The sequence below is a fragment of the Misgurnus anguillicaudatus genome, chromosome 7 (assembly GCF_027580225.2).
Source record: "Misgurnus anguillicaudatus chromosome 7, ASM2758022v2, whole genome shotgun sequence".
NCBI lineage: Eukaryota > Metazoa > Chordata > Actinopteri > Cypriniformes > Cobitidae > Misgurnus > Misgurnus anguillicaudatus.
The window spans coordinates 8,081,824-8,108,923 of NC_073343.2; the positions used below are offsets into that span (position 1 = coordinate 8,081,824).

The 27,100-nt window shown below is 37.0% G+C and overlaps 2 protein-coding genes across 3 annotated transcripts; both read right to left on the minus strand.

The window, feature by feature from the left end:
* Positions 1 to 6,529: 6,529 nt before the first annotated feature.
* Positions 6,530 to 12,692, minus strand: hmx2 (H6 family homeobox 2). The gene is made up of 2 exons (XM_055171352.2): positions 8,102 to 12,692; positions 6,530 to 7,292 (listed from the first exon to the last, which is right to left on the minus strand). The coding sequence occupies exons 1-2, from the start codon at positions 8,361 to 8,363 to the stop codon at positions 6,745 to 6,747; spliced, it is 810 nt and encodes a 269-aa protein (XP_055027327.2). The 5' UTR covers positions 8,364 to 12,692; the 3' UTR covers positions 6,530 to 6,744.
* A 622-nt stretch (positions 12,693 to 13,314) lies between these two features.
* hmx3a (H6 family homeobox 3a) lies at positions 13,315 to 16,786 on the minus strand. Of its 2 annotated transcripts, none has more exons than XM_055171351.2 (2): positions 15,482 to 16,786; positions 13,315 to 15,067 (listed from the first exon to the last, which is right to left on the minus strand). In XM_055171351.2, exons 1-2 carry the CDS (start codon positions 15,765 to 15,767, stop codon positions 14,463 to 14,465), a joined length of 891 nt encoding a protein of 296 aa, XP_055027326.1. In that variant the 5' UTR covers positions 15,768 to 16,786; the 3' UTR covers positions 13,315 to 14,462. The 2 variants fall into 2 exon arrangements, with proteins under 2 accessions (XP_055027326.1, XP_055027325.1); XM_055171350.2 differs by having other exon boundaries at positions 13,315 to 15,070; positions 15,482 to 16,783.
* Positions 16,787 to 27,100: the final 10,314 nt, after the last annotated feature.

Sequence of the window (27,100 nt, forward strand, 5' to 3'; positions counted from 1 at the left end):
CCCACAGGTCTGTACCTTTGATCTGTGAACTTTGACCTATCAGGTTAAGCCATGCTGTGCTAATATGATTCTAATATGATAACAGTCTTCTTAACGGGGACTAAGGCTAAGTGCTGTCTTTGGCCACTTGGTTTAGCATGGACCTACATGTGTGTGCGTGCATGTGTGCGTTGCTCATGTATTGTGCATTTTTTTTACCTCTTAGAAAACCCTCAAGACCGTCAAATGTTCTTTGAAGTAAGAAATACAAGCTCTGTTTTTTACCAAAACAATCCTAGGGAATAGACAGATAATCTGTATTGATGTGAATTCTGTGTATTATTCTTCACCACACAGTTAGTGTACAACTGCCTTTCCATAGACTTAATTAAAACAGTGAGAGAGAAAGAGAACAAGCAAATTTGTCAGAGATAAAAAATTACATTTATTCATTAAGACCACACGCACCAAAACTGCACTTAACCAACCACAGATTATCAATTAAGGCAATCAGCATGTCTTTTACTTCAAACGGGTGCTTTCAAAGTCAAGCGCTAATGCCTCAAATTGCCATTTTCCCATTTTGTCAAATTAAATGTACTGAAATGTTGGGTGGTTCACTCTTTATAGCATATATCTAAAATGTCACATTTGTTAACCTGTAATGTTTGTTATGCTTTTAAAAGGCACTTAGTGACTCTCTCTCACTCGGTGAAACAGAACGAGCTGCAGTAAATGTGTTAAATGATTATGGAGACTTCGAAAGACTGCAATACAACAAGACTGTCGACTATAGTTTTTCCTCTCGGTCAAACACAAAACATACATGCTTCTTTAAAAGCAATGTGAATCAACAAAAGTGCACGGATGCACATACAGTTACTGTGCTCCCTGCATTTCTATTGGTGTGCCAAAGTGCAGCTTTTTGGCCCTATGCGGTGCTAATTACTCAGTAATTTAACGACACTTCTTTTGAAGAGCTGTTTTCTCTTGCACCAAATCTCCTTAAAAGCCTCCCCAGGGCTCTGTGAGGTCACAGAGAACCACAGCCGAGCTGGAAGGGAAGCTCGGGTTACTCTTTACACCCCGAATGATGCATCATGTGCGGGACGCGGAGGCACCAGACTCTCCCTCCACTAACATGGAGCTTTAGGACATAGCGCACACACATACACGTATATACACTCTGATGATGCTGTTAGCTCAGAGACGACATGAAACATGAAACAGGAGACCCAACTAATGGTTACAAATATGTTCTCAGTGTGAAAAAGATCTCTGGTGGGTCTCCCTAGCACACACACACACGCGCGCGCACATGTCAGAATTATTACCCAGACATTGCCCTTTCAAAATCTATGCAGAGATCTCTGACAAACGGATTTGTTTGTTTACTAAAAACATCCACAGTCTCAAGTGCTCTCTGGGGCTCTATAAACCGCAAGTTAATACCAAAACACCATAAAGCAAAGTTAAAACACTTTGACCTTGATCAAATCAAATCCCTGCTATTGCAGAAAGTAAGTAGTGGGGTAAAGTGGGCCGTTAATAATTGTGAATGAATAAAAAGACTGTAAATACAGGCATACGTGCACAGATATTAGATCGCAAGTTTTAGTCATTCCATTCCTCAACTTGCCTCCATAAAGCACAGGTGCATTTACCTGACTCCTTTCACACCTGAGCGACCCTTGCCTCCAAGTGTCAATAAATCTCTCAAATCACCTTCTACGTAATACTGATTACCTACAGGTGAGAAACAATGTATGTGTGCCTAAAATGTATCTCCAATAGTCTCAGTCTCCAAAAGGTACATAGAGATAATTTGTTCTTATTTGTAAAACTCTAATTTGTTTAAACAAATAATTTTGTTAAATTAGGGTGAAAGTGTTGGTTATTTAAAGTCTAAATATGTCTTCTTTAAAAAAGTTGAACTTGTAGCTCCTCAAAACAGATAAACCTTGTGTGTATTAGGAAAAACGCTTTCACTAATCTCAATGCGTGTGTGAGAGAGAAAAAGAAAAAGTGCGAAAAATAAACAAGTAAAGAGGGCTGACTGCCTCTGCATGCAGTTGTAAAAGCTATTCAAGCGAAGTCATTGGGCACCAGTGTTTGTGTGCATGTATAACTGTGCTGTTTTGCTTAAAAGGGGTGAGTAGGCTCCTGTGAATGGACATGTTCATTTATCCAAACCACAAAAGAGTCTTATGTTAACACCAACCAGCCGCAATGACCTTCAGTCTCTCTTTTCCACAGCATTCAGTTGCAAACGCACCTAATCTGCGTCACCCTTATTATATAAAAAATGTAATATTTCAATCAACTTTTAAGTATATAATTTCCAGCATGTCATGCTAAATGGGCATATTATTTTGCTTGTTCTATAACAAGGTAAACCGCCAAGCAAACATCTAGCCTATTTGATTTCAGACAACTGACTGGCCAGATCATTTAAGACAGACGGCAACAGCGCTCACGATGGCCCGTGCTTCAACCCAACTGCTCTGCAAACTTCATTTTCCAATTTACGGGAACACACAATGGCAGGAAACCTCCCCCTTCCAGCTTTCCTCTCGCTTCTGGACCTCCGAGAACCACGCGCGACTACATCTGAAGAAGCGAGATGCCATGTTGAATTAAGACGTATCTGCATCAGAGACGTTCGGGCCCGCCTCATTACAACTAATTATGAACCAATTAGAAACATCATTTAACTAAACGAGCAAATAATGTTCAGGATATTGAGGGAGGCTGGCTGTGCCTCTGTGGACTGCAGCAAAAGCCATTACTAAAATTGTACCTCTTAAATAGAATAATGACCAACCCCCCCACCAACTGCCCTCCTCTCTCACCAAGAAAAACAGGGTTTTGAAAGAAAGAGACAAAGAGTAAGTAAAGATGAGGTGAGAGAGGTTCACACAACTGCTACAGTGACTGCATCATTACAGTATATTTCTTGTAAAAACAGAGCACTTTTGTGGCATTTCGCTCAGCATTTTGAGAAATTGAATTTTCAGAAATCAAATCAATTAATATTTCAACCCAGGGTTTTCATTTTTCCTCAGTCTGCCCAGAAAAACAATGTTTAATTTTTAGGTTAACGTTAACTACACTGTTAAACTTATGATTCATTTCAACTTTTTTGACTATAGTGAAAAGCTGCTATAAATTATAAAAATAAAGTTGAATTAGCTTAAGTTATTCCAACTTCATTTTTATAATTTATAGCAACTTCTTACTAGTCAAGAAAGTTGAAATTAATTGTAAATTCAAGTTGATTAAACCTAAACATTTCTTTGCAACAAAAAGTGTACATTTCATTTAGGGGCCAAAATATTGCAACAGGTGGTGTATAATATATTTACATATATGTGTGAAAATTTGCTGTTGAATATAATTTCTAGTATTATGAAACCAGTGAGGTATACAGTACACTGAAAAAAAATTATTCATTGAATTTAATCATTTTTTTAAGGTAAGTGGTTGCAATCAATTTATTTAAGCTACATTTAAACAAAAAAGTAAAATAAAATGAAAAACTTTTGTTTAAATGTAGCTTAAATAAATTTATTCCAACCACTTACCTTAAAAAAAATTATTAAATTCAATGAATCATTTTTTTCAGTGTAGTAAAATGTCTAATCACTGTTTTTCTTCCATTTGCACAATCAATTTTGAACTAATGGAGAAATCTTATCCCCTTTCATCTCTGAGAAAAAAGTTCAGCCGACTAAGATACTTTTATACCACGGTTATTGATTTTGTCATATAAAATGGACTTACTTTCTACTTCTCAATGAAAGAAGTGACTGGCCTTGCTGGATTGCAGACAGCAGAAAAAGATGAGTTGTTTGTTTCACCACTGGTGGAAAAATGAGAACTATTTCTATATTCTATTAACTTCCAGTATATACATTTTTTATACATTTATATTTTTTTGAATTGTGTTTTGTTGTGAATGGTCCCCACTTTGAACAATGAAATACTGAACTCTGTTATCCAACTCAAAGTTATCTCTGAGTGCATCTGGAAATTACTAAGTGGCTTTATATTTAGTTATTGTCTGGGGGGATACAAACATAATTTCCCTTCGGCTCCTCCATTAGGATTTGATATAAACCAGAATCAGTTCAGACTCAAGCTCCTCATTTCAGCCATTAGTCTGGAGGAGCAGCCGCTCACAGGAGGCATAAGTGATACAGAGGCCAATCAGAAACCTGGTTATGTTTTTCTTAAATTCATTTTGAGACAAAAGCAGCTCTTGTTAGATGTTGTTTGTACTGAGTGACAATCATGGCGAATGTCTGTCCGAACCTGAAGCACTCCTTCATTATCCGGCAGTTAGACGATCAGCTGCTGGTTAAAGTAAATTTGTACACACAAGAGAGTAAACGCACACACATCCGAAGACAATATAATAACAGATCATTAGTGTATATCTGAACAGTATACGGGTCCCCAGACAGCACGCACAGACACAAACATCAGTATTCTTTTCTTTGAAAAGATCATTTTTAGTTCAGTTTTTTAATGTGTCACATAAACTCAAACTATGAAAATAATGCTTTTTTTAAGATTTAGCACTGCTTTTAAATTAATAGACAAATGTCAGCTTTGATATAAGAAGAATGGAAAAACATTTTTCTCTATTTCTAAACCTCTCTCACTCTCTTTGTCTCTCACCACCTTATATATAGTGCCCATTACCTTGCTCATAAATTACATCGCAAACTGAATTACTCTTGCTTTTCGCTGTGCCAGGCAGGTTTGATGAATCCTGAGGCACAACACATCATCTCAACAAATCTGCTCCACACTGTCTTCCACCTCTTCAAACCACTTCAAATCATTTTCATTGCTGTGCTATTAAAATTTGTAATTCACACCTGTCAAATGTGTGTAAAACACTGAATGGAAGCGTATGCAAGTTTACTGGCGTTTAGTGAGAAACTTGGAGAAACACAGAAAACCTATAGGATGAAATTTACACACATGAATACTGCAAACAGTCTGACTTGCTTGGAGCTGTCAATCAAACAGAATACAACAAAAGTATTACTAACAAGCTTAGAGCCTCTCTGCATTCTGCCTTAAGGGAAGATTTTGTGCATTTGGTGTTTTAGGGCAAAGAAGGAATTAATTATATTTTTATAATATATTCAACCAATATATTAAAGTACTTGACCCTATAATAGGTTTTTTAGGTACCAATTAAACAATAATTTCAGAACTTGTAAGTTCTTAAAGAATTTAAGGCCTATAAAAGAGAATAAGATATACTATATGATTTATATTTTCTATTAATTATATGTTAATTCAGAAATTACACTTTTTTATTATCACTATTAAGACAATATCAGTAGTATAAAATAAAGTTTTCTTAAATCAAAATTCTTATTGATTTTCAAACCAAAGTGAATAATAAAGTATACTGCAGTGTTTACTGTGGTTTATCAATTTAGTAAAGCACAGTATACTGTAGTATAAATTAGTAATTACTATAATATATAGTACACTACAATTTGCTACAGTTTACTGTGGTTAATATATATAGGAAATACTACAGATTTTTTATGTGGGACCGTATTACACAAGATGAATGAAGAAATAGCGTGGTTTATATTGAATGTTACAATTGACATATTTTGAGGGCTTCCATTTAAACCGTTGTGTTATCGTCTATTTGTATGTGGACATATTGGAAAGAGTACTTGTGTGTTGATAATGAACTTTCTCTGTGCCCTGTACAGACACATGGAATCAGAGCAACATGACACCACTACAGCCTTTGTAATCTGACAGCGGTCGAGTGTTATCAGATTGCACCGCGAGCACTGTCATTCTGTACTGCGGCTTCACTGAGGCCCCGCTGAGCTTTTGACGTTCCGCTTGTCTCCGAGTATGTTTCAATGCGTGTTCCCGTGACAAGGAACATGTAGTTATCCCTAATTGCAAAAGCATCAACTGGGGACACTTTACATGACCCAATGTCACTGTAATACAAACAGGGCGTTTGTCTTCATGTCTGATGAACATAAGGGCAGAGTATTTTCAAAATATAATATTAATATATATAAAACATATATACACCTCCCCATATATAGCCTACCTCCCTATCTAGGGCAGGTATGTGTGGATGTTCCGCTTGTCTTTAGCTAGTGACGCCTGAAGAGCACAATATATGTATATATGGGCCTATTGTGAGAGATCACCGGTATGAATAAATTTTTTTTTAAAGAAACAGGCAAAACTTCAAACTTTGCATCAAGTAGGCTATTAAAAACTCTGTTATTGCTGTTTTTGATTTTAGAATTTAATACAAGAAAAAAAAATTGTTTAATTGCTTAAAAGCACTTTTTAAAATAATTACAATAGGTATTATTATTATTGTTGTTTTTGTTAATATTGATGAGATTGTTCCAAATCTCAGATGCTTTCACTGCAGAGACAGGCATGGAATGATTACACATTTATTTAAATCTTTTCATTCCTCATAATGTGTAAAATTGGTAAATCGAGGGACATAAATGTAAATAAAAGTACAAAATAATTATAATACACATGGTGTATTTTATAGGACATGTACAGAAACGTGTTGCTTTCGTGTTTTACACATATATTCGTTTAATTGCTGCATAATAAGAAATATATTTTTTACCAAAGAAAGGGCTATAAATAGACATGAATTTAAATACTTAAATGTGTGTTTTGTATGCGTGTAATAGTGTGTCTTCCTTTTTGAGGAATTTTCGTTGTGCATAAAAGTTAATATTCAATCTTGTTGTAAAGATTGTATAATGGTAAAGCCGGTAAATTACTTCCCGGATAATACAGGGGGGTTGGAAAAGCAATGGACCTCGGAACTGGCACCCGGAGCAACGAATTTTCTCTGAAAACGAGTGGCATCCCAACCAAAGTCTGCGCCGAAGCGTGCGCCATGTTCGCAGCTTCCAGTTCAGCAGAGAGCTGCCGTTTCCATTTGTTTCGTCGGTTCTGAAACCACGTTTTCACCTGGGTCTCCGTTAACTGCAGGCTGGAGGCGAGGCAGGCTCTTTCAGAGCTGCTCAAATAGCGTTTCATATCGAACGTGGACTCGAGTTGATAAACCTGACTCCGAGAGAAAACAGTGCGCGTCTTTTTCTTTGCGGAACTGCTCTGTTTGTCCGGCCCGTCTCGTTGTCTTTCTTCAGACACGGGAGACATTTGGCTACACGCTCGCTCCTGCTCCTCTTTGTAATCCGGTAGTATGGATGGTGTCAAATGTGGCCGACGGTCTAACCCATCCTGCACAGGTAGAAGTCCCTTCGTGGCACCTGTAACCCACGCAAAAGAAAAAATACTGTCTAATAAATTTGTGCTTATAAGAACCTCAAAAAACAACAGGCCCATTCTGTAACATAAATCGTTTAATGTGAAAAAAATCTGCGACCCTTAAACCAACGTGTCTACATAACCTAATTCAATAAATGGTTCTAAAAGCTTTTATTTTTAATGTGGTACCAAATTGTGCTTTGAAACCTATTCGTCTGTCATCAAAATCACTAGGTGATTTTTTTTTTGGGCTAAACAAAGCCATTACTCGATACTTTACACAAGAGTTCATTAAATTTGAACTCTGACTGTTTGATCGACTGTAAAAAGGCTACAAGTGCCCTGTTAAATAAACAATACAATATGACTAGCACTGGTGCACGATATTAATTAAATCGTGTTACATTTAACGCTCAATTGACGAAATCCAGCGTTGCCACTGAAAGGCAGCATAATCAATTAGCAGACTCGATTAAATTCGGGATGCGGCAGAAAACATGCCGTTAATTATTTGACCTTTACCCTGTGCGCTGAGGCGCGATAATATGTCGGATAAAACACTACTGGAGTTTTCCCAGTACTGGCAACGGGGACAACATTATCAGAGCCGTAGCGTCGACAAAAACAACGTATTTTTATATAATACTTCTAAAGACATCATATGTAGCCTAGCCTACCTGAATAACTCAATAAAAAATCATTACATCACTATTTATATTAAGCATGACTATTATGCATAATGTAACAACAACAACAATAAAATGCATAATGTACAACAACAATAAAATTGCATCTTTTTATATTCACTTACCAAGACAGAAGTTGAGAGGCTGGTGCGGGTTGCAGGACTCCGGTACACTGGGCTCTGAGCAGTAGCAGTCACCCGAGTCCTCTCCGCCGCTGCAGTCGTCCTCTGATGACACGGACAACGTTCGCTTCCTCGGCTGGGATTTTGGACTGTCTTTTCCAGCTGACCGGACTCCCTCGTTGGAAGTGCCCAGAATTGACTGGATGGTAAAGCTTGAAATGGGGGCAGGCGAGCACTTGCTTCCGCTGTCCTCCGAATTATTCATTCTCGCCTCATAACAATTCAAAAATGAACTAAAAATTTTAAAATGCCAATGCAGTAATAAGTTCCGCTACATATAGAGAATGTTTTCTTCTCAGCTGAAAGGGGTTCTTTAAAGCTGTTGGGACGTTTTAAAAAGTTGTTTTTCGTGGGGCTCAAAAGTGTCTGAATGCATTCCTCTCCCCTACCACGCGCTCTGGTCTCAAGGCGGGTGGAACGTGCCCTCATTTGCATGTAGGTAAGACCGGCGCTGGCCAATCACGCGCTTAAAGCGCGCCCGGAAATTTCAAATTTTAAAAAGATTGAGTTCCTCAATGGTTAAAGAAAAGTGCAGAGTATTCGGTGGAAATTAATTTGATGCAAAATATTAGCTATTTAAGAGGAAGCTCAGATTTCTCTCCTACAAATCTCTTAAAATGTCCCAATATTGCCTGCAAGTAACAATTAGGCTATATCCAATGTTTTATTGCTTTAGATTTCTGTATACTGCAGGGCGTACAATTATTCATTTGTCATGTAAGTGCCTGCTTTGACAAATTATGATTATTGTTGCGTCTTTTAGTAATTTTCATCTTACTGTAATTTTCATGCTTGATATCAAAACCATTGTTTGTTGTGGTATAACGAGCAAGCTTACTTTTATTACACCAAATATTTCTTATCTTGAAATTTTGAATACAATTAAGATTTTGTCAACTGGGGCATATTAACTGGCTCTTAAATTTCTACCAATAACATATAACTGATATGTCACTTGCATTTTTTTAAAGTACGTTTTTGGTTGTTACAAAATCTGCATGAAAAACTAAAATTTGCTCACCTGATTCAGAAGTCTTATTTGAAATAGATTATACTGTAGACTGGAATGCCTGACACAAACTTATTGCAACGCAGCTGATCATTGCTGTGGCTCAAATGGTACAGTATTGCGTTAGCTGCGCAAAAAAATGTCATAGGTTCGATACCAGGAAAAACATACTGACATGCTTATAAATTTATAGCTTGTTATGCATCAAGTCGATTTGGATAAAAGCGTATGTCAAATGCATAAATGTAAACGTTTATTGTTTGGTGTAGTGCATACTCCGAGTTCTTAAGGTTAGGATTATATTAATAATTCGCCATTTTGAACTCATAATCACAAGTCATCTGAAACCATGGTTGAGTTCAAAATCATATATCTTATTAAACAGTCGTTTTAAATTCCACTAGTCTTGTGCTATAAATGGCAAATTGGTCAAATAATCCAACACACAGTCTAGGAACTAATAATGGATCCTATCTCATTTTTCTTGAAAATAATAAACTCATTCCACGTCCATTATCTCCGTTTAAGAATTAATTTGATCATTATGGTGGGCTAATCTACTGCCTCTGCATGCCGGCTAGAGCGGGCAGGACCCTCTTTAATTGATTGACTAATTGATTGGGGGGGTGCGCGCGCCCCACCCCTGACTTGTGTCTCTAGGGCAGCTGTGGCTCTGCCACATTAGCTCTCGTTAGCGTTTTCTAAAGGCTGGCGACACTTAACAAATGTTCATGCTTTGTCGTGGTGACAGCGCTCGGACACCTAATGGAGCAGAGGGAGCCAGGGTTGAGCGACCTCGACTACAAATTTCAAAGGTCGGCAAGAATGCCACGCACACTCAAACTGTGGACTGTGAACCACACCAACCAATTTTAAAAGTTTTTTATTAGATGTGTTTATTAATATTATTTATGCGATCTAAAATATGTTTCTTGTCCATTTACAACGTAGCTATAGCTATAGAATGAAGCCCAATGTCTGCTTGGTCCAGAAAGGCGCTATTACGACACGTGCACTGTATTTACACGATGATGGAAACGATGTGGTTGAACTGTCACAATCTGCAACTCTGTTTGGAGCGGTTGTTAAAGAGACCTATTGTGAGAGACCATATGCCCACATATAGCCATTTACTGCGTAAAATATGAGGGGGCCGGTTCACAGCGGCTCTACGATTTATGGCGCATTCACATAAGGCGTAAAATCCGCAATGATCGTTAAAGAGCCGGTTTTATACGCTGCGCCTGTCAACCGAGTCTGGATGGCTTAAAGGCCGTTTAGACGTATTAAACAAAACAATACACCAGAAATGCAGGCATTGTGCATTATTTTGGGGGAAAATGCGAGGGACTTTTTCGAAAAATGTAAATAAACATGCGTATTGTGTATGATGTTATGTGCTATTTTTGTGTGTGCTGTTATGTTTTTTTAAAGCAGTGTTTGGCTTTATTGAGAACAAAAATTAAAAAAGTTTTTAACTGAATTTAAAGACAAACTGATTAGTGTTATCGATGTTTTTTTTTTTTAAAATCACAAAGACAGGTGATGAAGATTCAGGGTTTATGGCACAATCTGTCAGGCGTCCACGAGGCAAAGATCTTTCAAATGGAGCTTTGCACGAGCTGTCAGTGAAGCATAAAGCAGACAGTAATGACGAACACACCAAGCTCTGGCAAAAATGCCTTCCGCTAGAAAGACAGATGAAGTCATAGGCGCCTTTGATCTGAAAATCAAGCTTCGATAAATATTAAACAAAGGACCTTTTGCACGTGTGTATTATGATATATGGCACGTCTAACTTTAAGATAAGGAAATTACCAGAGAAAATGATATCAATAAATTTTCTAAGTATAAACGCTGATTATGTTTCGATTTTCATTCAAGAATCTGAGGCTGGTCTTTTATTTTTTCTCAAATGGTTTTGCAGAGAAGGGGGGGGGGGGCAGGCAAGCAGGCAGGCGGGAAGCTCAAGCCCTGGAGGTGTACAATTTATGTAATCTACGGCTGGGAAATGAATTGGGTAATTTATTGGAAAACAGAAAGTCAAGAAGATTGGATCAGTATAGTTCAACCAAGGGCTTCTATTCATCAAGATCCAATTAACAACCTAACCATTGAGTCTTAATGGGTTTCCAATCTACTGCTCTGATATACTCATCAATCCCTGAGGGAGAAATTAAGCGAATCGACCGCCCCTCGGCGTTGTGGTGTCATTCCTCTCCGCAACTATATGTCAAATTAAAAACACAATTAAAATTTAAACTGTTTCAATCAGAGGCTGCCCCGCAACCTATGTTTCACTTAATAGAACTTTGATGAAAATCTGATGCTCGCTTTCAATCACAAAGGCAAATAGGAAAGGTGGGGAAAAATAAGATATCCCTTTTCCTGAATACACAAACATTTCCAGAAAGTAACAAGCAAAGATAGTCCTACTTTCTTTTCAAGCGTTATACACGTGATTGAGTTGACGTTCTCGCAGTCTATTGTGGATAAATGTACTTTGGCAGAGCGCTGAAAAACATGTCCCTTAAACAGCCAAAGATAATTCAATAGGGCAGATGATAGTCAATTTTGTCAATCTCATCCTGTGACGCAATGAGTTATCTGCTATGCTGTCCGGCTAAAAATGTGAGGCTGGATAACTAAACCTATTGTGCTTAATCGAAATTGTTAAATCACCGTGAGCTGTAAACAAGCTTTGATGAGTTGACAACCCCATCACAATCACAAAGAGAGAAAAAACATTATTGTGTAAAATTGTAATAATCCTATACAGTGGGGATTATTTAAATACCCGCCTAATAAGTCTTCCAGCTATATATGCACAAGTAGTCTAATGCCCAACCCTTCCCATGTTAACTGGATGCTTCTTTGGAGTGCATTTTATTTGTTTATCCCAGCCCCACAATCTCCTTTTTTTACATAAAGATATGGTCAAATGGAAATTATCGAATGATAAATATTTTGTTTATTACAGTGGATCAAGGTCATCAGTAAGCCAACAGGAAAAACAGAACTGTTAGCAATGCCCTTGATTTGAAACAATATTTTACAGACGTTACCCGATCAATACTCGACAGGCAATAATGCCTCTGCGATCTATTAATTCACCATAATGGGGTCGTGCTGAGCATGCATTATATTATACGTCAATACTGGAGTTATGATTATTATACGGCGACATTTGAATGTGCTGGCTGCGTGCTTAGCTTCAACTCAGATCTGTAGAGGAAAGCTGCAATAGAAAGTCCAATGCCTGTCGATGTGCCTGACTGACCCATATTAAAGTTCTCTCGATCCTGACTCCGTTTAATGCATAGTTGTAGGCATTTAATTTTGTAACAGTGCTAGTCAAATTCCCGACGATATAGGGCTAACGAATTTCCTCAATTGTCGGGACAAAATGTATAGTCTACCTAATGTTTAATTGCTAATCATATATGAACGAAAATGCTTATATGTAATTGTCTTTTTTAAACGTAATTGCGTCAACAATATTTTTAAACAACTGCTGAGCACAGTTTAAAAAAGACTCAAAAAGCCACACCGAAGTAAATTCAATAATATTGTTTTTTTAAATAAATCACATAATAATAATAATTGTAATATTCATAATAAAATGGAAAACAGTAATTGTTACTGAAACTATTTGTATTATATTTTTTTACTAAATTAATGTATTATTTATATATCAAATGTATATAGCCTATTTATGTACGTTTAAAAGACATAATAAACGAATATTTGTTTTTCTCTCTTTAAAATGCACAAACACAGACATATAAGACCCGTAAAACTCTTAATGCAATTGCGCCAGCTCTCACCAATAATTATACTGTTTTACTGACAACGCCATTTAGCAAAACATCGCTTGTTGAGTCCACCAGATTTAAAGGTGCACCTGCTTGTGATTGAGATGGTAATGGGTATTTCAGCTTGTTGAGGCTTAAGTGAAACAATTCCTGTATTGCTGCAAGGTTGAATTAGCAAACTGTCGTTTACATTTAAGGCTGTAAGGTAAAAACAACAATAAAAAAATATTTACATTTAGTTGTGTTGATAAAAATAAATACACGTCTTAATTAATTTATTAATTACAAAACCTGTCGGTTAAATTAATAAATTATTAAAAAAAGGTGTATATTTTGAAGTGTTGACACAAACAGAATTACCTCCACACAATTTAAATGATTACAATATCACTTTTCTAACTAAAAACATTGTGTAAAGGTTTCGCGAAATTATTTGTCATGTTCATTTATTCTCTCTTGATTCTTATCTTCGGCCTGTTGCATTTACTCGAAATCATATCTTATATCTTATTAATACTCTTGCGACGGATGCTGCCGGTCTATCTATATTTTTAATCACCATCAAATTTTTAAATATCAAAGCGACTTTCCACCAAACCCTCACTTCAACTCTTCAATCACAAGGTTAATCACTTCAGACATTTTACAGACTTTTATAGTTTCCATTTATTTCACAACAAAATTTTGCAATACAGTGTAAAAAAAGGTATTACTGTACAAATGACTCCTTTGCTCATTTTGGTTCGTTATATCTCTGTACATGTATACATCTGTAAATAATATAAGTAAATGTTTAATTTGTATGTGTGTGTGTGTGTGTACCTTCTGCAAATTCTGTCAAGTAAACAGCATGTGATTGTCCATTGAAAGCGCGGGACCAAGGACACAAAACTAGTTTTCAGTGGTTGATACTTTTCAAATAGTTTTATCTTCCTGTCCTAATAAATGTGTCTAAAAAATGATTGAATCTCAAAAGAATATTTTGTGTAAATATACAGTAGTACACAGTAGTATTGCACATCCGTGGTTCAGGCTGCTGGATATTTTTCGGTGTTTTAACAAAACCATGAGTATAAATACTTCTTAATTTGTGAATTATATTTATAGAAAGTGAGACGCGTTTGAAAGACCTGTATCATAATAATAATAATAATAATAATAATAATAATAATAGTGACAGTAAATTAACTAAGTCATAATTCACCACCAAAATTCAACATCCGAAATGTAGGCCTCTAACAATCATCGTCTTATGTTTCATTTTATGTCTTTGAGTTGTATAAGTATGTTGGGCGCAAATGCATGACAGTGTACATTTTTTTCTTTTTTAAATTATTTTTTAAACAAAATAGCAAACAAAATGTCTCTTGGTTCAGCTTGGTTTCACTTCCCTCTTTTCTTTCTCTTTTTTCAAGTCTTTAAGTCTTTGTAAAATTGTATTAGATACATAGTTACATATAAAAAGTCATCTCTCGTCGTCTCAAACTGGTCTAAGGAGCGGCACGGAGGTGACGATGGGATGAGAGTAGTAAACCGGATGAGGGAAAGTGAGCAGCGGCTGGGATACGGGCACGTTGCCCGGTGTACTGGAGCTCTCGGATGCCGAGTTCTCGTGATACAGGATGGGTACTCTCACAATCCTTTGCGCAGCCGCGTGACTCAAATTGGCTGCCTCCAGCTCTGCTGCCAGTTGTCGTTTCCACTTGTTTCTGCGGTTCTGAAACCATATTTTAACTTGAGTCTCTGTAAGATGAAGGGAGGCAGCCAGGCCCGCGCGCTCTGAGCTGCTGAGGTAGCGTTTCATGTCAAATGTGGACTCCAGCTGGAACACCTGACTCCGCGAGAACACCGTGCGCGTTTTCTTTTTTCGACAAGTCTTCTTGTCTGCGCCATCGTCACTCTTCTTCCAGTCGTCCACGCTGCCTTCTTTTTTGGCCTCTTCGGTGTCGCTTTCCTCTAAGACAATTTCGTCTCCGCTTTTGTTATCATCTTCGTCGTCTTTGGCGTCCGGGTCTGATTTGAGCACAAGCTCGGGTGAATCTCTGTCGGTGCATTCGATCGGAGATGAGTCTCTCACTTTCTGTGCTGCTAGAATAAACGAGATCAAATTAGTACCAGGTTTCTTTCAAAAACATTTTCGTATCAGGTTTCATGGGTCACGTCACATGACAGGTGCAAACAAGTGTGGTTCCTGTGCTCATTCAACTATCCAAATCTCAAATGTTAAAAACAGACTTCAGAAAACTCTCGTATTTTAATAATATAAATGCTTATGCAAGCCATCTCCTGCTGGTTTGATTATTTCACTTAAAGGGACTAAAACCTTTGGGGAAAAGCACTTTGCAGTGTAGAGGTGGAAACAATTCCTAAAAAATATGTTACGGGTTGAATTTAAATTTTCAACGCCATTCTAAGTTATACATTTTGACAAATAAATACATTCGCCAAAACAAATTCAAGTAAATAGGTATGTATGTAAAACAGCAGTTCAAACCTTACCTTCTGTTCTGTGGAGATGCGCAGAGGCACTGAGTGTGTAGGGGTACCACCATGCAGACGCGCGCTCGAGGTAAGCCGGTAACGCAAAGCGCTGGGTCGGCAACTCAAAGCGAGGAAAGTTGAATTCCCCAACTTGAGAAAGCGAGAAGCTGCCATCAATTGCCGCTTTAGTTGATGCCAAAATAGGTTTAGGCTTTGATGGTTTACTGTCGGAGTTTAGAAGATTTTTAATAAAAAATGGAGAATCTTTCGCTGAACCGCATGTATCCTGTGTTGTTTCGGGCATGTTGGCTGGAAAGTTAGGGCTCTGGTACTTTTGACCACAGTGGAAAACCGTTGAAAAATCTTTTAAAAATCTGTTAAGAGTTTGAAGGTCCGTGTGAAACTTTTCCAGTACTGGAAATTGGCTTACGCAGTCAGCACTGACGTTAGAAAGAAAGACAATAACACGAGGCGAGATAAACAATATTAATCTTGCTGATCATCTTCCGAGAGTTTCTTGGTGAAAATGATGCTCACCGCGTCCGTCTGGCGCCAGATGCTAATGATGAAATAAAAATGTCACCCGAGTTAAATGCAGAAAGTATACGGCGATTGGGCACGTACAATAGCAAATGGGATGAAGGGAGAGATGGGAAGTGGGGAGTCGAGAGAGAGGAGGGGCCTCCCAGACTCTTCGCGTTGGCTGCTGGGATAAGAATTCTCTCATGTTATTGGTCTTATATAGTCCAATTAGGTGGCAAATGAGGACGGACCATTAACACAAAGGAACACGGATTTAGTTCAAACGGTGCCCACGAAGGCCGTAGCGCTAAGGTAGTTTATGATGACAAGAGCATTGCGAAGTCAACGTTGACACTTTTAATACACTTCTCTCAAAGTTATTTTTTAAATAGGCTATAATTAGAAATAAATAGCATTTCGGCATATTTTAACAGAATATTTGTTTGGGAGATGAAATTGCGCAGGATAAACAGCCTACTTTATTTATAACACGAAAAATAAAGGCATAAAGGATAAATACAAACAAAGTATGTGCTGAGCATTTGCATCGTAATATTAAAATCTATTTAGTAAATATTACAATTGTTTATAGCATAATAATCTGTTACGTAAGCAAAATATTATTACATAGCCCTGTATTATATTGGGAACCATATAAAGGCTATTTAGATTTTTATATTGGTCAAATCACATTGCGGTGTCATTAGTAAATTTCGTTAAAAATGTATTTACGTCAGTCCTATTAAAGTCATGCTATATAACAGGTAGTTTTTTAACTTGTTGTCGTCGAAAGATCGAATAAACGTTTTCTTTTTAGATTGTTAATAATTTGAATCATGATTCAACTGGAATTACTGTAGGCATTTTGGAGGCAAGTATTAGGTTGAATATCATTTAAATAAAACAACAAACGAACAAAAAATAAATAAATAAAAATATCAATGCAATGCAAAAATGCAATGAGGCCATATATTTGGTGACCCTTAAGCCGCCTTCGCCGGTGAACAGCATTCTTACTGAAAACAGTTTTGGAAAAACTGTGTACACGTGTGTTAGGCCTATCATAAAGTTACCAGCTCTGTGCACATTAAATAAAATCGTCTTTTTCATGATTATGATGATCAGTTTATTTATATAATTAACATGAGTGAATCGGACGCACAGAAGTTACTGATTGAACGAGGCGAGAGCGTCCTCTACGGGTAATTAAGATTTACTGCATGCGTTCACACAGACTGCAATCCAAGTAAAAAGAACTACAATTCAGGCTCAGTGTTGTTAAGATAATATTAAGCTCTTATAATAACTTGATAGATAAACTGTAACCTAGCTGAACAATTAGTAATTTAGAGCTGGACATAACGAAGACTATAATCTAATCATGAATGATAATAAAATAATATTATTAGGCTACTAATATTGATGTTGTCGTCATCTTCTTTTGATCTGTCTATAGTGTGTCAAATAATGATATCATGAAAATTATATGTCCAATGTCATTAAGTCATTCCAACACTAGGCCTACACAAAAAAACTGTGTAGGCTATAAAAAGATTTCAAATAAAGCATTAAAATAAAGCTTTGTTAGCACAAAATAAAAAAATGCTACAGTTAACTGAAAAGCAAATTTAGTTTTAAGTATATGTCTACTTTCATTGCATGTTTATCATCACTTTCTAGCGCCATCAGGTGTTGACAGGATTGAGAGTCAATATTTTCAGATAAAGAGGTGTGATCTATGTACACTATGTAATTTATTTATTGTTCACATTATTATAGTTTAAATTCATTTCAAATTTAAATGTAAACTAGAATGTATGTCTAGATGTAAATGTAATTAAATGTATGTCTAGAATAGACATTTGTCTGAAAAATGCTTTAAATCTCATTGCACAACCAAAGTTATTAACCAAATTACTTATTTTTAAATTATATACATTTCAATTGCATCAAATAAAAAAAAATCATACAAATATTCTATTTATTAGTTTTATAATTACTAATATTTATTCGTTTCTAACGCAAGATCCAATGCATTTTTTGCGTTTAATAAAACGTCGATGAAATGTTTGATGGACATTACGCGTAAACATATGCTAGCATCAGTGTTCAAAGCACGCCTTTACTGTGGGTTTGCGCCATATAGCCCATGTGTATATGTTTCATATTAGCCTTCCTCTTGGCTCTTTGTGTCTTTCTGCCTGGTGGGAAGATATAATGTTCCCCGACTTTGAGATTATTTATTTCAGAGCGTAGAGTTATTGATTATTTCACTGGGAAAATGACGAATGGCACAACGGAATGACACGGTCAGCAGGTTCTATTAAAGAAATGATAGTATTGCTCATGGTTTGTTAAAAGGTCCAGTTTAGATACTTTATAGGTTTACATCCATCATCGTCTAACGACCCCGCGAGATGAGAAAAGCGCGCCGCGCACTGACAATGACCCGACGCCGCTAACTTCGCGCTGTAATTGCCCACGTATTATATATAGATTTTTGTTTTGATATCTTGTGAGTTTCTCTCGTCTGGTCGAAATTGTGATAAAAGACTTAAGTATAATATCGAAATGTACCACAAGGTGAAAAATGGGCGAGCAAGTATTATAAACCTTGCACTCTTGCATTGTACGTTTGTTGGTCGACTCTACATCTTTGGATCGTGAGGCAATTTCTTTTGTAATGTCACCAACAAGTTTCTAAATAAAGTATTAACTGGATTGAAATGTAAACTGTGTTCAAAACGCACATTATAACAATCTCCGTCTATTTTGTTATTACTTTTTGTGGCAAAAGAACAAATGTTTTTATATACAAAATGTATTTTAAACATTGGGGCAAAGCATCTGTTTAGAAAAAACACCTTGCAGAGACAGACATATCACATGTATACAGTACTTGCATATAAACAGAGGCTAACATGTATTATTCTGATCCACTATGATAAGCATGCATTGGCAAAAACTATACCTGCCAAAAATGAAAGCATCTACCAAACACAAAAAGGCAATTCTAAGAAAGTTCTGTAAACACAGTGATTAGCAGTCAGACTAAGCTTTCAGTTTAAACTCTGTTGATTTGTTGAACCGACAAAATGACCACTGCAAGCTCTCCTTCAGTGCATTAATGTCCGGCACTATTGAAACGAGGCATTAAAAGCTTGAAGGTCAGGTTGCTCGTCCCACTGTAATACACACAATGGATTTAAACATGGCATTTAAGTTGTAAAGGACTGACTGTGGCCTGGCCCTGACCCGGCCCACCTTAATTGGGACGGTAAAGCTATTGATTGGCTGAGGAATAGTTAGAGGGTCTGAGTTACAGCGTGATTAGCCAAGTTTTTATATGCTCAATGGGGACAGCAGAGAAAAGAGCAGAATTCAATGTCACTTTAAAGGGTGTGAAGAAGGCCCTGAATGTAAGTAAACCAGCAGAAACAAGGTTGTCCATTGCCCATCTTAGTTCATGTTGTTAAATGATTGAATGTTTCATTTTTTTAAAGGTCCCGTTCTTTCTGCGTTTTGAAGCTTTGATTGTGTGACATGTGTTCATGTTTCACATGTAAAAAAAACACATTATTTTTCACACAATTTACTTAACTGATACCGCTTTTCACGGTCCTCAAAACGGGCTGATGTCTTCCTTGTTCTGTGAAGTCCCTCCTTCAGAAATACATATCGAGTTCTGATTGTGTAGTTTGTTAAGTGTGTAGCAGCTTAGCTTGCCGTTGGCTTAGCTGGCAACTGCCGTATTCCTGTGGGCGGAGTTTAGTCAAAAACTGTTTTACTGACGTCATTAAAGCAGGAAGTAGAGGGCTGTAGTCCAAACCGGCCGTTCGCTGTAGGCTTTGAAAGGCGAATTCTGTTAAAGAAAATGCACTCACCTAAAGGATTATTAGGAACACCATACTAATAATGTGTTTAACCCCCTTTCGCCTTCAGAACTGCTTTAATTCTACGTGGCATTGATTCAACAAGGTGCTGAAAGCATTCTTTAGAAATGTTGGCCCATATTGATAGGATAGCATCTTGCAGTTGACTGAGAAGCTCCCGTTCCAACACATCCCAAAAATTCTCTATCGGGTTGAGATCTGGTGACTGTGGGGGCCATTTTAGTACAGTGAACTCATTGTCATGTTCAAGAAACCAATTTAAAAATGATTCAAGCTTTGTGACATGGTGCATTATCCTGCTAGAAGTAGCCATCAGAGGATGGGTACATGGTGGTCATAAAGGGACGGACATGGACAGAAACAATGCTCAGGTAGTCTGTGGCATTTAAACGATGCCCAATTGGCACTAAGGGGCCTAAAGTGTACCAAAAAAACATCCCCCACACCATTGCATTAATGAGAAATTGAACATGTATTCCTAATAATCCTTTAGGTGAGTGTATATTGCCTGGCAGTGAACTTTGAGCTTTTTCATTTTACAGGTATTATTTATGCTATTATAGCAACATTACACACTAACTAGGGTTTAAAAAATTGGATCAGAAAGAACTTGACCTTTAAACATTAGAAAAACTTGTGTGAAAATTGAATATAAAAACTAGGAACAAACACTGTTGTGTGTATAGTGATGCATATGAAGAATAGACAAAATCATACAAAACTGCATGCCATTTAAAATGGTGGCTTGAATGGATACTCTTTATCAATGTATGATCTATGTAATCATGCATATTGTATAGCTTAAAACCTTGTGTTAGGAGAGCAAAACATATTGGGTTCGATCCAAGGAAATAAACAAGCTGATAAAATGTATAGTTTGTAACTTAGGCACTGCAAGTCACTTTGAATAATAGTGTCAGCCAAATGCATAAATGTTAATGTATAATATACATAAGGCCTAAGTAGCTATCAGGTGGAATGTTTCCTACAGGTACAGAGATGCTCAACAGGTTCCTTAAGCCTCAGTGTCCTACATTGATACAATGATCTGCGTTGTGCTTGAGCCAACCAATAACAAATTCATTCTTTTTGACATGGCTGAATACATGGAATGGGTTAGCAGGACCTATCCATGTTCACTCACACACACAGGTGATACCTTTAGTAGAATATCTAGGTGCAAGCGCTCTTGGGCCAAGCGTTCTGACCATGTGTCATTACAGCGCTGTAATCGAGCTGAGGCAGCAGTGGTTTCTCATCAGTGTCTAAGGGAAGATAGAGATATGGAGCCTGTTACAAATGGGCCAAATGCTCAGGCTCTGAGGAAGCCCATCAATAAAGCAATTTCTGGTGTCATAACAGCAGCGCTTTTGCTAAAGCTAACCTTTCAAAAAACTTTTCCTTCTGCAAAGCACTGCAGCCTCGCCATTAGAGTCCTGCCTTGTGAATTTAATGGATTCCGTACAAATAATATTCCACCATAATGGAAAAGGTTGAGGTGGCTGAAGACGGATGAAGTCATAAACACCTATAATTGAGAATCAAAGACCGATAAATTTTAAACTGCTATCCATTTTCCCCTTTTTTCAGATGATGATCTATGTCATTCTGGCTGCAGGAAAATGGAGGAGATTATGGGTGGAAATTATAACGATAAATTTTCTAAACATACACCTTGATTATGCTTCGATTTTTTGGGAAGGAGAGCAGAGAGAGAGAGAGAGAGAGAGAGGGAGAGGGGGAGAGAGAGGGAGAGAGACAGTTGGCCTGGATAGCTGAAAGCTTGCTGGCTAAATGGGGCCATAAAATAGCTTCTGTGTGCTGTTTCGCCCGGAGAGGCCAGGCGTGCCTGGAGGTGTCATTTTCTTCCCCTAAATGGGGGGAAATGAATTGTGTAATTTATTGCAAACTGAAGCACAGTGAGATTAGATCAGCATATCCCATCAAAGGCTCAACAATCAATCTGCTCTGCTTTAACAGCTTGAGACGCATAAACCAGGGCACCTAATGGCTTTCCAATCTAACAGATTGATAGACTTATCTGCTCCCAGGGGATGTATTAAGAAAATCGGCTACTTTCACACTCTTCCCCACCACTTCTGACAGAACCCACTTTTTCTCTCCCTTGCTTTCCCCATTCACAGGCCTGATTATAGATATATAAATACATTTCTATAAGATGTGGTTAAAGGGGAGGGGGCAGAAAAGAGGAAAAGGCAGAGCGGAGAGAAAGAAGGTTGTTATTTGTTATTTAGATGAGCGCGGGGGTAGAAAGGGAGGGGAGGCTCTTTAATGAGCTGATTATTGCTCGTTGTTTGGAGCTGAGATGGTGAGCAGTCACTCAGGGCCACTTATGAACACGTATAAATGTGGCCATAGCAACCGACCTTTTCTGACTATACGAAATGGAGATGTTGTGTAATGCGGTGAATTAATCAAACAAACATATTACAGCAATTAAAACAGGTCATTTATTGTCGTTTTGTCCTCAGATACAAGCTTACATACACATTCCTCAACATTATTACTCGTTATTAAATATGCATTTTAATTAGGATTAACATGCTAATAGCAGCTGTCATGGTAATGAATACAAAAATTTGGTTTGTATGCGAGATTTTTTCTTTAGGAAGCATTTGGGTGACACTGTGGGTTGACAAGTGCACGTCAACAAACGTTCAGACTTTTAATTGACGCCTTTAAACTACATCTAATTGTATGTCCAAGACACTAACCTTATCAGCAGTCCATTGAAAATATTGACAAAAGTGTTTGGCCAGAACATCAGTACAAATTCTTTGTGCAGGTGTAGGATGACTCCTATTTGTCAGCGAGCTTGTCAAGATAAAATCTAAACCTCAAACACAGAGAGTGAATGAGATGCTATCAGCATGGACACAGAGAATAAAGATCTCCTACCTCCCTACATAATTAAGCAGCTACTGCCAAAGCTCAGAGAGAGCAATGAGAGGGGTCTATCTAGAGAAAAAAAAAAGAGAGAGAGAGAGAGAGAGAGAGAGAGAGAGAGAGAGAGAGAGAGAGAATATAGGTATTCATGATTGACATTGGCAAAGATCTTGTATTGAAAAAGAGTTCCGGCTAAACAAAGTCTACTTGTACTCAAATCTAATAGTGGGCAATACAATTAATCTGGAATTCAACTTAGTTAGTGTCTTGTTAGTGTCACCACACAAATTCATTTGAGATTATATATGCCTCACATTGCTCTTTCTTCATATTGCCAGCCATATTGGACCTCATGGATCTGATTTGTACTGCAGTCCTGGAGGCAGGAGGGCATTTTACCACTATAAATATCAGTCTAGCCTCATGGACCACAAATCAATTGCCAATAAATTTAGATGCTGTTCTCTTCCCCACTCTTTTTCTAATTCTTTCTCACATACTCGAATGCAATTAACAGTTTAATAATGAATATGACATGCTAGATACTGTATAAAAGTTTAAGCACTGTATGAGGTTTTCACTGAATGGGGACTTTTACCTACCTACTTTGTTTTTAAAGGGGCCATGGCACAAGACTTTTTTAAGATGTCAAATAAATATTTGGTGTCCCCAGAGCACATATGTGAAGCTTTAGCTCAAAATACCATATAAATAATTTATTATAGCATGTTAAAATTGCCACTTTGTAGGTGTGTGCAAAGATTTGCCGTTTTGGGTGTGTCGTTTAAAATGCAAATGAGCGGATGAAGTGCAAACACTGATCACGATGGTGGTTTGTTGCAATTGAAACTCAATTGTGCTGTGAATTATTTTCTCTCTTTCTCTCTGTACTAAATGGCAGTGCTGTGGTTGGATAGTGCAGATTAAGGGGTGGTATTATTATAATAAGATCTCCTTATAACATCATAAGGAGAACCAAATTTCAACAACCTATTTTTTCACGTGCTTGCAGACAGGGCTGCTGGAAGTCATTTTGAACAGGGGGTGCTGTGAATATTTTTTTTTTTACAAAAAAACTATGAGCCTTTAGGCCTATTTAAAATACATTTTAAAAAGAAATACATTGAGTTTCACTACTTTATTGTCATATACACTTCAGTGCTCACAGCTAGGGTCTGAAACACACAGACATCATCAGTTCTCAGATAAATATGCACTATATGAAGCAGAAATACTTTTAATAATCCCTGGGGGAATTACTTTCGTTACAACTTCAGATATATACATACAACATATTTACATACAACATATTACAACAACATTTAATATTAAGTAAACTTCACAATTTTCAATGTCCGTGCAGACAAACATATTTTACTTTCGTTTTTAAGTTAGGATCACACGTCGATTAACAGTGGTAAAATATTCTCACAGTAACATACCTACATTTTAATATAGATCTTTTTTTACTAAATAGTACTATTACTGTCTGTTTTTAAACTTATAAATAATTCATGAATTGAACAAAAATAATAAAATGGGTTTAGTTCTGATATTGTATAAAGAAATACATGGTGTATAATGACATTTTTAGAATAGGCTATATTAGGCTTTTGGTGTTTCCTTTTTGTACATTAGATTAATCCCTCACTTACGGACTATTGTCCAAAAGACTCAATAATATTCTTTTACATTTTAATCCTATATTTTTTCATATTTAAAAGCGTGTTTGTGCTGCTGCGCTTCCATGTATGTAATAAGCAAACCGGCGTTGTCTTCCCGTTAATACTGTATGCGCATTTTACTAACGCGCTCTTTACTCTAGCAAAAGACATGCGCGTTGCACATTGTCCTCCGTTGCGGTGGTTGTATAATAAAGTCCAAAGTCTCTCATGAGCTATAGGGGACGAATATCCAGGGAGTTCAGAATTTCTGTGTGGGCATGCATCAGCGAAAGGTATGTGAATCTTTTCTGGGTCATGGTGCTACGTACCCATGTCTTCACCCGCAGCACCCCCACTTCCCGCGGCCATGCTTGTAGAGAATGGTTTACCAAAACTAAGTTACTAGGTTGATCTTATTCACATTTTCTAGGTTGATAGAAGCACTGGGGACTCAATTATAGCACTTAAACATGGAAAAAGTCAGATTTTTATGCCATGGCCCCTTTAAGTAAAATAAATAATGATCATTAATGATCGTTAATTGTTTGGATGGTACACTCTAAAAATGGCTGGGTTATTTTTGACCCATAATGGGTAAATATTGGACAGAACACGTGCTGGGTTAAAAACTGACAAAATGCTGGGTTATTTTAACCCAACTGCTGGGTTATTATACCCTATACAACAACCCAACATTGGATCATTTTTGACCCATCATGGGATAATTTTTAACCCAGCATGTGTTTTGTCCAATATTTACCCATTAGGGGTCAAAAATAACCCTGCCATTTTTAGAGTGTAGTGGATGAAAATTGTGACCCTGACCACAAAACCAGTCATAAGTATGGGTCAAAATTATTGATTTTTTTTATGCCAAATTAGGATATTAAGTAAAGTAAATGTCCCATGAAGATATTTTGTAAATACTGTGAGTATATCACAAATGTATTTATTATTAGTAATATGTGTTGCAAAGGACTTTATTTGTTCAACTATAAGGGCGATTTCACAATAGTTGAATTTATTCAGCTGTCAGATTCAAATAGTTGTATTTATTCAGCTGTCAGATGATGTCTATAATTATATATATATATATATATCCCATGGTTTTGTGGTTCTGGGCACAGATAAATGTGCAAAACTGTGCATTTGTGATTTAGTATGAACATCTATAGATGTTTGCTTGAAAAAAAATCTATGAGTAAATTCAAAAGTAATTTTTTTAGCGTTTATCTGTTTTATGTCAATTTCAAGCACTCGCTCTCAATAAATTAGAGTGTATGATACAAGGCCTGATCTGCAGTCAAAATGAATCATTGATTATTTGTAAAAACATAAGTGCAAATCAAATCAGTGCTCCTAGGAAGAGATATATGACCACCCACCTGCACACATGAGAAGTGAGACAATAATTGACCAATTGATTTTATGCACAGAACATTTTTTCTCCCTAACTCTTTTCCTTCAACGTTAAAATCCTTCATTTGTTCCCATTCTCAGTGGTCCTGACTCTCTCTTACGATATTCTGCAATAAAGCCTTTATTCCCTGGCTCCAGATGAAACCTTTGCCGCGACCTCTTATATATTTTGTTCCCTATTTTGCTTTAATAGCACTAAAATTGGTTACATATTCTTTTACAGTCCCCAGATGCCATTGCCCCATGTTGTCATTCGATTATTTATAGAAAACTATTACGTGCTTACATTAGCGGCTTACTTCCCCCATGCGGCCTACAACATTTTTTTTTTTTTTTTGGAAAACTTTAAAGCCAATTCTTTACAGGTCTATGGGCTCAGTATTGTAGTCTGCAATGGGCCAAAACCATGAGAAGGAAATGTATGTGTTTGATTCACTACGTATATCAAGAGTAAACGAGAATAGTGAAACAAAAGGGAAAAATGCTTGTAAAATCATTAAAAGAGTTGTACAAAGTGTTTTATATGAAAACAAATTAATTATAAACCTCACATTTTTGGCGCTTCAGCCTCATGTGCATCTATATTTAAAAGACATAGCTGCACATAACCATGATTGTATCTTCATGGTAAAATTTTTAGCTTAAGGCTGCTCACTAAACTTTATAATCTCTATATAATAAGCACTAAAGATTCAGACAGACATATCTTTCAGACCACTGCTCTAAATACATATCTTTTGTTTGAGCTCACAACTCCTCGCTGATCTGTAATCTGATTGGTCTGTCATTGCTTTACAGGTAAATACGTGTTATTAATGATCTCTCCAACAGCACACTGGCACGTTACAGTGCGAGTCATGTTTAAATTCCTCCCCCTATGCATTGGGTCAGGGAGGCCCAGCTGCACTCGGCCCTGAGATCGATAAGGGGTCAGAGAGGTCGAGGGTCATTCCTCCCTCCCATTATGATCTAAGCACTCACCTCATATGGTGACTAACGAGAACTACTAGGTAGAGTGCAGGATAAGAGCAGTGTTAAGAAAAAGTGAATAATACTATGCTCAGGTCTATTCAAACAGAATGCAGAGGTAATGGAGCACTTCCTTGTTACTGGGTCAAATTTTGTGGACCATAAATAAAACAGACGACTGATATGGAAAGCAAGATAGACTTTGATAGGACATCAAAGTAGAACAGGAAACATTGGATGGTAACATATCAAATGGTGTTTTA